This window comes from Heptranchias perlo, chromosome 1 (genome assembly GCF_035084215.1).
Source record: "Heptranchias perlo isolate sHepPer1 chromosome 1, sHepPer1.hap1, whole genome shotgun sequence".
Lineage (NCBI taxonomy): Eukaryota > Metazoa > Chordata > Chondrichthyes > Hexanchiformes > Hexanchidae > Heptranchias > Heptranchias perlo.
In genome coordinates, this window is record NC_090325.1 from 28,644,473 (window position 1) to 28,657,481 (window position 13,009).

Sequence of the window (13,009 nt, forward strand, 5' to 3'; positions counted from 1 at the left end):
TGTTTTGTGTCATTGCAGCTTTTCAAATAGGATGCTGAATACAAAACAATTGTAGAAATGATGACCCATCATTTAGCTCATCCTGTCATTAAAATCCTTTTATCTTATATGAATAATTTTCTCCTCCCCTCCCCCCGATTACACATTTTACCAGTTACACAGCCCAAATTGCCTTCTTTATAAAGTATTGCATGATTTCTGTTAGTTTCTAGACTATAAAAATTAAAAGTTCCAAGTAGTATATTAAAGCATTAATTTCAGTATTATTAATTACCCAGTTTTGTTTAAGTTTGGAGTTTTAAAAAAAGTATTTTTTTTTAAAAGGTCAATAAAGCTTTTGGCAAAGCACAGATTTACACAGCTGACATTTCGGAGATCTCAAGATGCAACTGTAAGCCTACTGATGATCATCCTTGTGGCCTGGATTCAGAGTGTCTGAACAGAATGTTAATGTATGAATGTCATCCAGCTGTCTGCCCAGCTGGTGTACGGTGCCAAAACCAGTGCTTTAGCAAACGGCAGTATCCTGAATCGCAGGTGGTCAAGACTGCCGGAAAGGGCTGGGGACTCATTTCAAAGACTGACATTAAAAAAGTAAGTCGTTGTTACATTTTTACCCATTTTCACACCTTAATGGTATTTAATTGAGGGCAGCTGGCTCAGTAGTTCATTGTGTGGTTGGACAGTGTTCAGATTGGACAAGAATCTGACAATACTCCATGAGCTGAATTCAAGGGTAAGCATCTATTAGTCTGTTGCTGATGTCAATTTAGAACATCAAGAACAGAATATACTTGTACTCGGACAAGAGTAGCTCCTGCCAGCAAAACAAAAGATCCATTCTAAAAAATATTGTTTGCTATGTGATAAATATGGAAATGCTTGCAACCAATGTGCAAGAATGTAAGGAAGGGATTAAGGGGGAGACTTAACAAGCAGTAATTGAGTTGAACAGCCTAGTAATTAACGTAAGGGAAACTTTTGTTAATTCTGGTTTATAAAAGTTCAGAACCTTCAGAGAGCTTGTCATTCATTAGCCTACAGGATTAGAATCTACCTGGGCAGTGCATCCCTACTTCTAAAAGAGGGCTGCTACAAGGTAAACAAGAGAATTCCAGAATTTGATGCTATGATTGTAGAGGTGAGCACTGCTGGATTGCCTCCTTTTCAAGCCTTATATTATCTATATACATCAAAAAACTCCAGATGAATTCTCATCTGCATGAGAATACACTAAATTGATATTTACTTGCAGTTTACACAGTAGCAGTCCTCATTGGACATTCTGCTGTCATAAGAACACAAGAGATAGGAGCAGGAGTAGGCCACATGACCCCTTGTGCCTGCTTCGCCATTCAATCTGATCATGGTTGAACTTCTACCTCTACCCCACTTTCTTGCCCGATCCTCATATCCCTTGATTCCCCTAGAGTCCAGAAATCTGTCTATCTCAGCCTTGAATATATTCAACAACTCAGCATTCACAGCCCTCTGGGGTAGAGAATGCCAAAGATTCACAACCCTCTGAGTGAAGAAATTCCTCCTCTTCTCAGTCTTAAATGGCCGACCCCTTATCCTGAGACTGTGGCCCCTAGTTCTAGACTCTCCAGCCATGGGAAACAATCTCTCAGCATCTACCCTGTCAAGCCCCCTCATAGTCTTATATGTTTCAATGAGATCACCTCTCATTCTTCTAAACTCCAGAGAGTACAGGCCCATTCTACTCAACCTTGCCTCATAGGACAACCCTCTCCTCCCAGGAATTAATCTAGTGAACCTTCGCTGCACTGCCTCTAAGGCAAGTATATCCTTCCTTAGATAAGGAGACCAAAACTGTACACAGTACTCCAGGTGTGGTCTCACCAAAGCCCTGTACAATTGTAGTAAGACTTCCTTACTTTTGTACTCCAACCCCCTTGCAGTAAAGGCCAACATTCCATTTGCTTTCCGCGTGTGACATGCTGTCACTGGATTTCACTGGAATAGTCCAATTCGGAAGGAGCAATTTTTAAGAACGAACAAATTTTCAAACTTTGGGGAGAAAAATTCCTCTCTCCCTTCCCCCATCTTTATTAGTCTCCTCTGCAACCCCCTCCCCAAAAATAGTTCTGATTTGTAAATTAAAAAAGTAACAACAGCAGGAGGTGTTTGTCTTATCATGTAATTCTCTCGATGCCCATATATTATGCAACTGATTGTCAATCACTTTGTGGTTTGACATACAGGAAAGGATCCATGAAGTACTATTAAAATTGCTTTCAGTTGTCCTGATAAAGTTTTATACTTGTGCAAGTGGTTGCTGTCTGAATTAATATGAAGCCGAGAGAGTGCGGTGGTAAAGCACATTGCGGTGTTCCCAACATGCACTGCCAGACAGGTTTTTTTAATTCGTTCATGGGATGTGGGCGTTGCTGGCAAGGCCGGCATTTATTGCCCATCCCTTAATTGCCCTTGAGAAGGTGGTGGTAAGCCACCAGATAAGACATCAGATTTGCCACATGTTGAGATCCAGACTAGTTTTTTTCTTTTTAGGGACAGCACAAAAATAGAATAAAAGGAAATCTGGCAAGTTTGGGTGGGTGGGGGGGGGAGGAGTTTATAATTGTTAACTAATTCTGCATGTTTTGTCTCATGCAGGGAATATTTGTAAACGAGTACGTGGGAGAGGTAATAGATGAAGATGAGTGCCGAGCAAGAATCCGGTTTGCACAGGAACACAATATTGCCAACTTCTACATGCTCACTATTGATAAGGTATGGGAGCTTTAAAATCAAATCTTGCACTAAGTTTACTCTGCACACTCCCCTCTTCACCCTTTTGAAGGGGAATAGGAAGAAAAGTTTGGGTATTTTTGACTTAACATCACCCGTCTCCACCCCTGCCTCAGCTTATCTGCTGAAATCCTCATCCATGTCTTTGTTACTTCTAGACTTGACTATTCCAATGCTCCCCTGGCTGGCCTCCCATCTTCCACCCTCCATACACTTGAGCTCATACAAAACTCTGCTGCCTGTATCCTAACTTGTATCAAGTCCTGTTCATCCATCACTCATGTGCTCGCTGACCTACATTGGCTCCCGATCTGACAACGCCTCGATTTTAAGATTCTCATTCTTGTTTTCAAATCCCTCCATGGCCTCCCCCCTCCCTATCTCTAACCAGCTCTACATCCCTCCAAGATCTCTGTGCTCCTCCAATTATGGCCTTTTGTGCATCCCCGATTTTAATTGCTCCACTATTGGCGGCCGTGCCCTCAGCTCTGGAATTCCCTCCCTAAACCTCTTCTCTCTACCTCTCTCTCCTTTTAAGACGATCCTTAAAACCTACTTCTTTGACCAAGCTTTTGGTCACCTGTCCTAATATCTCCTTATGTGGCTCGGTGTCAAATTTTGTTTGATAATCGTTCCTGTGAAACGCCTTGGAATATTTTACCATGTTAAAGGTGCTACATAAATGCAAGTTGTTCTTGTTGTAAATACAGGTGTATTTAAACATCCAAACTACTTTATTTTAATTAATAACTTATATATAAGAAGTTGTTTTTTTTTAATATTTGTGATTTCTCCTGCCACTGAAGCTATTTTAAATACACATCTAAACTAAGCATATGGTTGTGTGCAGACCACACTGTTGTGTGCGATTTACTAAGACGAATCGCTCACAGGAAGCACACTGCCATATATTGAATTAAGTGATGGCTGAGTGAAGTGAGCACACCAAGCTATTTAATTGGGAGTGTCGGATTCAAGTCAGTGTGATGCTATGGTTTTGGAATACATTTTATTCTATTTTCATTGTAGCTGCTTTTGGTTTTTCTTTAATTGGCTTTCTGTTTAGAATCATAGAAGTTACAACATGGAAACAGGCCCTTTGGCCCAACATGTCCATGTCGCCCAGTTTATACCACTAAGCTAGTCCCAATTTCCTGCACTTGGCCCATATCCCTCTATACCCATCTTACCCATGTAACTGTCCAAATGCTTTTTAAAAGACAAAATTGTACCCGCCTCCACTACTGCCTCTGGCAGCTCGTTCCAGACACTCACCACCCTTTGAGTGAAAAAATTGCCCCTCTGGACCCTTTTGTATCTCTCCCCTCTCACCTTAAATCTATGCCCCCTCGTTATAGACTCCCCTACCTTTGGGAAAAGATTTTGACTATCGACCTTATCTATGCCCCTCATTATTTTATAGACTTGTATAAGATCACCCCTTAACCTCCTACTCTCCAGGGAAAAAAGTCCCAGTCTGTCTAACCTCTCCCTATAAGTCAAACCATCAAGTCCTGGTAGCATCCTAGTAAATCTTTTCTGCACTCTTTCTAGTTTAATAATATCCTTCCTATAATAGGGTGACCAGAACTGTACACAGTATTCCAAGTGTGGCCTCACCAATGCCCTGTACAACTTCAACAAGACATCCCAACTCCTGCATTCAATGTTCTGACCAATGAAACCAAGCATGCCGAATGCCGCCTTCACCACCCTATCCACCTGTGACTCCACTTTCAAGGAGCTATGAACCTGTACTCCTAGGTTTCTTGTTCAAGTTTCTGAAAAATGTAAATTAAATTATTTTGGCTACTTATGAAAATTCTCTCCCTCTTTGCCTCTCCCCATGTTAATTAATTTTTTTTTAAATAAAAAAAACACGATTTCCTGGGGATGTCTCCTGGATATTTGTACAGGATCCATACAGACCACAATGTTTTATACAACATGCATTTCAATCTGAGTGTTGACTTGTATGTGGCATTTTTTTTAGCTTTCCTATGGGCCCTAGTACAAATAATAGTATAAACTATTAACATTCAAAATTATATATTTCAAACGTAGCATCTAGAAGCGATTTCTTGAATTATGGATTGGAGAGAGCCAACACCATTCTGTACAGGTCCTGAATGTGAGCCTAAATGTCAAGGCAGGTTATAAGTGCAGAATTGGGCGCTCTCATTCTTGCTTTAAATTTTTAAGAGCAAAGAAATAATGTTTTTAAATCTTATCCTATTGCTAATTTTCTTCTCCTCCATGTGACCATTCTTCATGCGTGAGCCTGTATAGTTAGCGTGGGTAGGCTACAGTTGCGAGTGTTAGCAAAGCCGAACCCAACACCCACACACATTTATAGCAGGGATTGCTGAATAGTAATCGGAAACAGAAACCCTTTTTCAGTTTCTATCTCTTAGGCCAATTTCCATTGCTTTCCTGGCTGAGATCACCAAATCTGTGAAGACAAGCCACCTTATTCTGTCTGCATAGCTCATCTACTCACTGCATTAACCCGCTGAATCATCAGAGAGTCTGTTGATATTTATTCAACATGATCTCCTCCACAATCCTGAATCTGTGAATTACAAGTTTTCTTTGCTTTTTTTTCCAATTAAAAAGTGAGTCCCAAGAGGATTTCTTATAAGCTATCTTGTTTATCTGTGTATGACTGCCTCCGATGGTTTGAAGTGTTCTGTATATTAACTGAAGATTTGGCTTGAAAATTTACTTTTGAAGTAGTTAATGCAAAATGCATAAGAAAAGTCAGGGATGAGAAAAGATCAGCTGGCCCCTAGAGTTGACTCTCTAGTCACAACATCTTAATTGTATCTAAAATAATTTGAGCACATTATAAAATCGAGTAACCTTTTCAACATTTAAAATAAAATGTGTGATATCGTCAGATATGTTAGTGACAGAACATTTCGTGCTTTTGCATTGGTGAGCTGACCAATGTGCCAGAAATATTGCGGACCTGCTAACCGACTCAAGTTAAAGCCTCTCGCTTTACTGTTTCTTTAATCTTGTAACTTTTCTCCTCCCTATGTGTTTCTAGTTCTTGCACTCTGTGTCTGCATGTATAATTCTGTTCTGTCTTTTCTCTGTGTGTGTATATGTGTGCCACATGCTCTCAATTTCTGAAAATTTTTAGAGGAAGTGAGGTTATAGAAAGCAAAAGGGCCAAGAATTATAGTGACACAGGATTAAAGTGACAGCAGAAAGAGTCCAGTAAAGAATAAAACAAAGCTGGAGAAAAATGCAAGATCTGCAAAAAGAGAAATGAAGAAATTATGGATTTCAGCAGGGTTGTCATTAGGATTTTAGTAAAACTTACTGCTCACTTGCTCGAGTTATTGTCACATATCACACTTTAGATGTTGTTTACTAGGATTACAGTACAGTAAAGTGTAGTGGTAAGTGTGGCAAATTGAATTACATTTAAACAGCTGTGTATTTAGATTTTTCCTTCCTAACTTCAATTCTGTGTGGAAGGGGTATTTTGTACTAGCAAGTAATACAAGGGGATGAATTAAAAGTAAAGAAAGAAAGACTTGCATTTATATAATGCTCTTCATGACCTCGGCATCCCAAAGCAAATTATGCCCAATGAAGTACATTTGAAGTAGGAAACGCAGCCGCCAATTTGCGTACGGCATGGTCCCACAAACAGCAATGTGATAACGATTGCTTTAATAATGTTGGTCCGGCGGTGCCATCACTTTGCCAGAAGTCAGGCGGGTGGGACAAAACTTCCTCCCACCATAAAGTCAGAGTGCTGACCCTGCTGTAAGTTGAAGCGTCAGATCATTTAAAATTTGAGAGGTGTGCAGGCTGTGTAAATCTAACCACAGATGCCTCAGATAGAAAAAAAGAAATTGCATTCATGTTGCGCCTTTCACGACCTCAGGACATCCCAAATTCGCTTTACAGCCAATGAAGTACTTTTGAAGTGTAGTCACTGTTGTAATGTAGGGAAACACAGCAAGGTCCCACAGACAGCAATGAAATAAATGAACATGTCCTCTGTTTGTGATGTTGATTCAGGGATAAACCTTGGCCAGGATACCGAGGCTAACTCCCCTTCTTCGAATAGTGCAGTGGGATCTTTTACATCAACCTTAGAGGGCAGACAGGGCCTCGGTTTAATGTCTCATCCGAAAGACAGCACCTCTGACTCCCTCAGATGTAATTGAAGTGTTTAAAATGATAAAAGGATTTGGTAAGAGTAGATTCAGAGAAGCTATTTCCTCTGGTGAGGGAATCCAGAACAAAGGGCCACAATATTAAATGATTAGACACTGAGTTTCTGTAGCAAGATGTGGTCCCAACATTGTTCCATACCTACCAATACTTTTGTGCATGTTTTTATAAGCTTCTTTACAACAAAATCCCATGCGGACAAGCACTGAGGGTAATTATAACTGGAGAGAGTTCAAAGGGGTGAAGATGGAGGACTTCTGATTTAATATAGAGCTGTGGCGATCAATAATTTCCCATATTGATCTCCTGCAATGTGAAGAAAATCCAAAAGCCCTTTACAATGTTGCTGTTTACAGAAAACCCATTAGACACCAGGGTCCTTTTTAAGCTTAAGTCATGGGTGGGCTTTAAATTCAAGAAAATGGATGGCAATATTAATGTACAAGTCTATTCCACACTTTGAATTACCCAAAAGGAAGATACAATGATAGGTTCCTTTAACTTGGGCAGTCATTTTGATTAACATGTATATCCTAATACTGGTCAGGCACAGTTCCTGGAGGTGGTATGTTCTACAGTTGGTGGGCCGCTCAAATTGGCGTTGATTATCATTGTGGATTTTAATCTTGTACCAGATTAGGTTTTGGATTGTTCTTGAAGGAGGTGTAGCCTGAATTATTATTATCTCCTATTATTTTCCATGCATGATGTATATTCTAGAATTCACAGTTTCAGGTATTGCAGGTTGTCACTGGGTACAGAAATCAACCAGTGAACCACGGTTGCATCTATGGTTCCTTAATATATTTTATCTATATGCTCCCTTCCGGTGACGTTATTTGTAAGCATGGGGTCACTTTCCATATTTGTCAGGGACCACGTGTATACCACTGCCCTCTGCTCCACAGCTGTTGCTCTGCTGTTTGACATCACATTGTAGACTAGCCAAAACTTTTTTCAGCTCAACACTTGTGAAACTCAAGCTACCTTATTTGGTTTCCACTAGAAACTTTGCATAGAATTGAATCTTACAGCACAGAAGGAGGCCATTCGGCCTGTCATGCCTGTGCCAGCTCTTTGAAAGAGCTGGCCAATTTAGTCCCACACCCCAGCTTTTTCCCATAACCCTACAAATTAGTCCTCTTCAAGTATATATCCAATTGCCTTTTGAAAGTTCCTATGGAATCTGCTTCCATCATCCTTTCAAGTAGTGCGTTCCAGATCTTAACAACCCTCTGAGAGAAAATTTCTCCTCATTTCCCCTCTAGTTCTTTTGCCAATTATTTTAAATCTGTGACCTCTGGTTACCGACCCACTTGCCAGAGGAAACATTCTCCTTATTTGCTGTATCAGGTCCCCCCTTAATCTTCTCTGCTCGAAGGAGAACAGTCCTAGCTTCTCCAATCTCTCCACGTAACTGAAGTCCCTCATCCCTGGTATCATCCTGGTACACCTCCTCTGCACCCTCTCTAAGGCCTTGACATCCTTCCTAAAGTGTGGTGCCCAGAATTGTACACAATACTCCAGCTGAGGCCTAGCCAGTAATTTGTAACGGTTTAGCATGAATTCCTTGTATTCAGTGCCCCTATTTACAGAGCCAAGTATCCCATACCCTTTCTTAACCGCCTTATCGACTTGCCCTGACACCTTCAAAGATTTCTGAATATGCAACCCCAGGTACTTCTGTATTTGCACCCCCCCCCCCTTTCAAAATATTACTATTTAGATTATACTGCCTCTCCATGTTGTTCCTCCCAAAGTGCATCACTTCACACTTATTCGCATTAAATTGCATCTGCCATGTGTCTGCCCATTTCACCAATCTGTCTGTCTTCCTGAAGTCTGCTACTATCCTACTCACAAAACTTAGCAACGTAGTAAATAGTATCATCTGCAAATTTTGCCCACCCCCTCCAGACTCCATTTCCCCCGTCCCCTTTTTCAAACTGCTTGCTCAGGCTGAGCCCAACGTTGTTCTCCCTTGGTGTCCCTATTCAACTCTTGCTAAGAGAGATGTTTTTTTTTTAAATTCTGAAATAGTAGACAGCCTTTTGATCCCTCTAATCTTGAGAGCTTTATCTAGCAAGAAGCCAACAAACCTCATGAATTTACAACAAGGTGCAAAGCAATAATAAGCAAACATTAAAACTATGGAAGAACAATCTAGATTAAACTCATGCACTTCAATTGGTCTAAGTTTGATCACAGTGGGTTACACATTGAAGGGTTGATGTGGTAATCAAAAGAAGGTACTCTTGTACCCTCTTTCATATACTCTGGCACTATACTAAAATCTTTCTCTTGATCCTTAGCCAAGGCAGATTGATAATCCTAGGATAAATTTATTCAGATCACTGTCTAGGTTAAAGCATAACTCTGTTAATGTAGAATGATTTTTGTCAACTTTGTGAGTCTTGGCTGGATAATTGCAGTCCTTTGAAAATATTTCTGCATATGCTTATACCATACTGATATTAATGGTTGGGCTGGATCTCGGCCTGTTTCGTGTTGTAGCTTGTGACTCTATCTTAAATATAATTACACACTATGCCTTTTCTATTTTGCCAGTAGTCCCTTCTGTCTATTGACAGACTTGCTCTCAAGTACATCTACAGATGTTATTTCAAGCTCTGCACTAGAAATTTATTAATGTAAGTACGTTATTTATTTCAGGATCGGATAATTGATGCTGGGCCTAAAGGGAACTATTGTCGCTTTATGAACCACAGTTGCCAGCCCAATTGTGAAACGCAGAAATGGACAGTGAATGGAGACACTCGAGTTGGGTTGTTTTCTCTCTCTGACATCCCAGCAGGTAAGGGAGTGCACTGAAGTTTTCAAAATGAACAAAAGAGACCATTCTGATTTTGTGATATTGACCCTTTCTAACCTTGGGCTCTTCTAAACAAATTTATACTTATACAGATTCCTGTTTAAATTTTAATGGGTTTAGGGAAATCAGCTAATTGTTCTGTTTGATTTAGAAAAACAGGGTCACTATTAAGTTGAAGAAGGAATGGGAGTGTTGTGTAAAAATTTGTGATTTTATTTCAATGGAAATATTTCCCTGGCTCCCCCATGTGGGTGGGCAGGAATTGGAGAAATTACAGTTAGCTGGCCTTGACCTAATCAGTCCTCCCCTCTGCTCCGTGTTTCGGGCACATTGAGTGACAGTATTGCATTTGTTATATCGGTGGCAATAGGTCACCATTTTAAAAATTGGTTTTATTGCCAATTGAGTAGAAATTTGAAGTTGCCTGCTTGGTTACTGGTATTTTAAGAGAGTTTCTTTGAAAGAAATCCAATAATTGGTAAAGAAAATTCTTCAAATTATTTGCATTTTTATGTTGGCAGTACAGTGTTACTAACTGTTAGAGCCAGTGATGAGATGACTTATTTTTAACCCATAGGGACTGAGCTCACGTTTAATTATAATCTGGACTGCCTTGGCAATGAGAAAACTATCTGCAGGTGTGGTGCACCAAATTGCAGTGGATTCCTCGGGGTCAGACCCAAGGTAAGATTAATTATTACATCCAGGAATGAAACATACTTAATCAAGAAAGAAGCTATTGCATTTGAACACTGGCCTGACGTGTGAACTCAGTGCACTTCATGCTTATATAAACCTACATGTTGTGTCTAATAAAATAGCTTGCAACAAAAATAAATTGCTGAACATTTTGCTGGATTTATTTCACAATGTCTGATTTATCAAACTGCTGCTTACTAGATCTACTGAAGTTTTGGGAATTCCAGGAATTTCTAGGAGTTAGGGCAGCATACTGGAGTTCTAACACACTTTGCCACAGAGTGGTAGGTTGTAAATTGGCAGCTGTGGATTACTAAATGATGGATTACTACTCTTAGTTGTGGAAGCAGCAGCTGAAAGCTATCCCCACAGAGGGAAAATCACCTTGAGCCCACTCGTGCATCTGCTAGCAGCAGAGATCAAAGAGAAGGTTGGGGATAGACTGCAGCATAAAGTGGTCAGAGTGTATAAGGGGACAATGGAGAATTAGAACTGTTTTCTTTTAGACATTTTTTCTCCTCCAGATCTGTCCTTTTCCTGAAGGCACTGACTCGTGATGTGGTACAATTCCATAGGTGCAGAAGGCCCATTAATAATTTTCCCAAATGGCTGTTCTTTTTGTCCGAGTGAATGTTGACTGTTCAACTTCGGGTGGCTATCATAACCAGTTGTATCAAAGGGATCGCAGTCATCAAAACCTATAAAAGTTACTGGTTCAAATTAGCATCTCTAACTGTTGAATAGAAATGTATTTTTAAAATCAAAGTTAGTTGGCCAAACTAGTTATTTTACATGTCCCCCTTGGCGGGTCCAGCATTTTCTTTCAAGTATTCCTTACAGCAGAGAGAAATTGGTCTATCCAACAGTATCAAAAACTGCTTCCATGTTGATAGTTAAAGGGGTTTTGTTTGCTTGAATCAGTTGTCCATTATGACAACCCTGTAGAAAATACTAGTTTCTAATATTGTTAATTAATCAGTGCATAATTGGATTTAAGGGTGTTTTTTCTGTGATTCTGCTAATGATGTTCAGTTTGACTTTGAAGATTATCATTTGCTGGGATTTTAAGTAAACTTAGGAAAATATAGCCACATAGAATTCATAAAATAATGGAGGAAGAAGAGACTAAATCCATCAATTTTGTTTATTCTGAACATATGAATGGGAGCAGGGGTAGGCCATACGGCCCCTCGAGCCTGCCGCGCCTTTCAATAAGATCGTGGCTGATCTTCGACCTCAACTCCACTTTCCTGCCCAATCCCCATAATCCCTTGAATTTTCTACATTCTTACATTTATAAAAGTAAATGAGAGCATGGGCCTTGCCCATCGTATAGTGATTTTTGCTTCCATTCGTGACTATAAACAAATAGCTATTTAGGCCACCTGGGTTACCAAATTACTTTGTCACCTTGCTCCTGTAAATTCCAGGTCAATTTATTGAATCATGGATTTGTTGAAATGTAAAGCCTTCCTTCCATCTTCTCCTTGCCATTTGATTAGTCTTGGAAGCCTCTTAATTTAGATAAGTAAAACGGAGAGTCTGGAGTGACATTATTAGTAGCGGCGTAGAGGTTAGGAGAGAAGTTATGGGATGCAGGCTTAACTGTGAAATGAGAGAAATGCTCATAAAATGAGAAATAAAAAGAATGGCACATCAGCCCTTATTTCCTCTAACTGTTTTCGTTAAGTAATGACAAATATTTTGAGGTACTTACTGATATAGTTCAGATACCGGAAGCAATGCGATCTTGATGACTGGTAGGTAATGGCGATATTAAAGGACAGAAGCGTCGCTGTACCAGTCGTATGGACCAGTATGACACTGGTACGCCAATACTTTGAAACTGATATTTTCTTACTGTGATGATATTTAGAAAATAAGACCACAAATTTAATCTAACCATCTTAAAAAAAAAAATAATTAATTTTACAGAGTGCAAGCAATGGTTCAGATTACAAAGGAAAAAGGGGAAAAAAGAAAATGCGAAAACGCAAATCGAAGAGTGATGGGAAAAAAGAGCATGAAGATGAATGCTTCCGTTGCAGAGATGGAGGAGAACTTGTACTCTGTGACAGAAAAACTTGTTCAAAAGCATATCACCTGTCCTGCCTCAGTCTTACAAAACCTCCATTTGGTAACTGAAACTCTTGAGAATCTCACTTTTTTGAAGACTTCAAACTCATATCCATGCAATATTATCTCTTTGCTCAGCAAAAGACTTAGTATGAAATAAGTCTCTTGGTTAGGTTAGAGAGATGAAACAGTGGGTTCACAAACCCAGGATGGGACATCCAAACTCCAGCTATTACCACTGATTGAATGGTGACTCAAACATTTTGGACCTGAATAGTAACTTTTCCCCCAGACTGATATTTTATGCAAAACTTTTGAATATCGTTTGTTTCTAGAGGCTAAATTTAAATTAGAGATTAGAAAGCTCTGTTTTTCTCACAGGATGGTGTACATGCTGAACAAACTCAGAACAAAGTTGATTTGGGGTTTAAT

At 39.7% G+C, this 13,009-nt stretch overlaps 1 protein-coding gene and 1 long non-coding RNA gene across 5 annotated transcripts in view; one reads left to right on the forward strand and one right to left on the reverse strand.

Annotated features, from left to right (window-relative positions):
• nsd2 (nuclear receptor binding SET domain protein 2) overlaps nt 1–13,009 on the forward strand; it is a 96,541-nt gene that overhangs the window by 78,402 nt on the left and 5,130 nt on the right. For all 4 annotated transcript variants that reach the window (XM_067982863.1, XM_067982844.1, XM_067982873.1 and 1 more), the window contains exons 18-22: nt 325–594; nt 2,638–2,754; nt 9,643–9,784; nt 10,380–10,486; nt 12,437–12,638. In XM_067982863.1, coding sequence (XP_067838964.1) covers nt 325–594; nt 2,638–2,754; nt 9,643–9,784; nt 10,380–10,486; nt 12,437–12,638 — 838 coding nt within the window. The remainder of the gene's footprint in view (nt 1–324; nt 595–2,637; nt 2,755–9,642; nt 9,785–10,379; nt 10,487–12,436; nt 12,639–13,009) is intronic.
• LOC137320903 (uncharacterized) overlaps nt 1–13,009 on the reverse strand; it is a 43,619-nt gene that overhangs the window by 7,375 nt on the left and 23,235 nt on the right. The window lies entirely within an intron of this gene.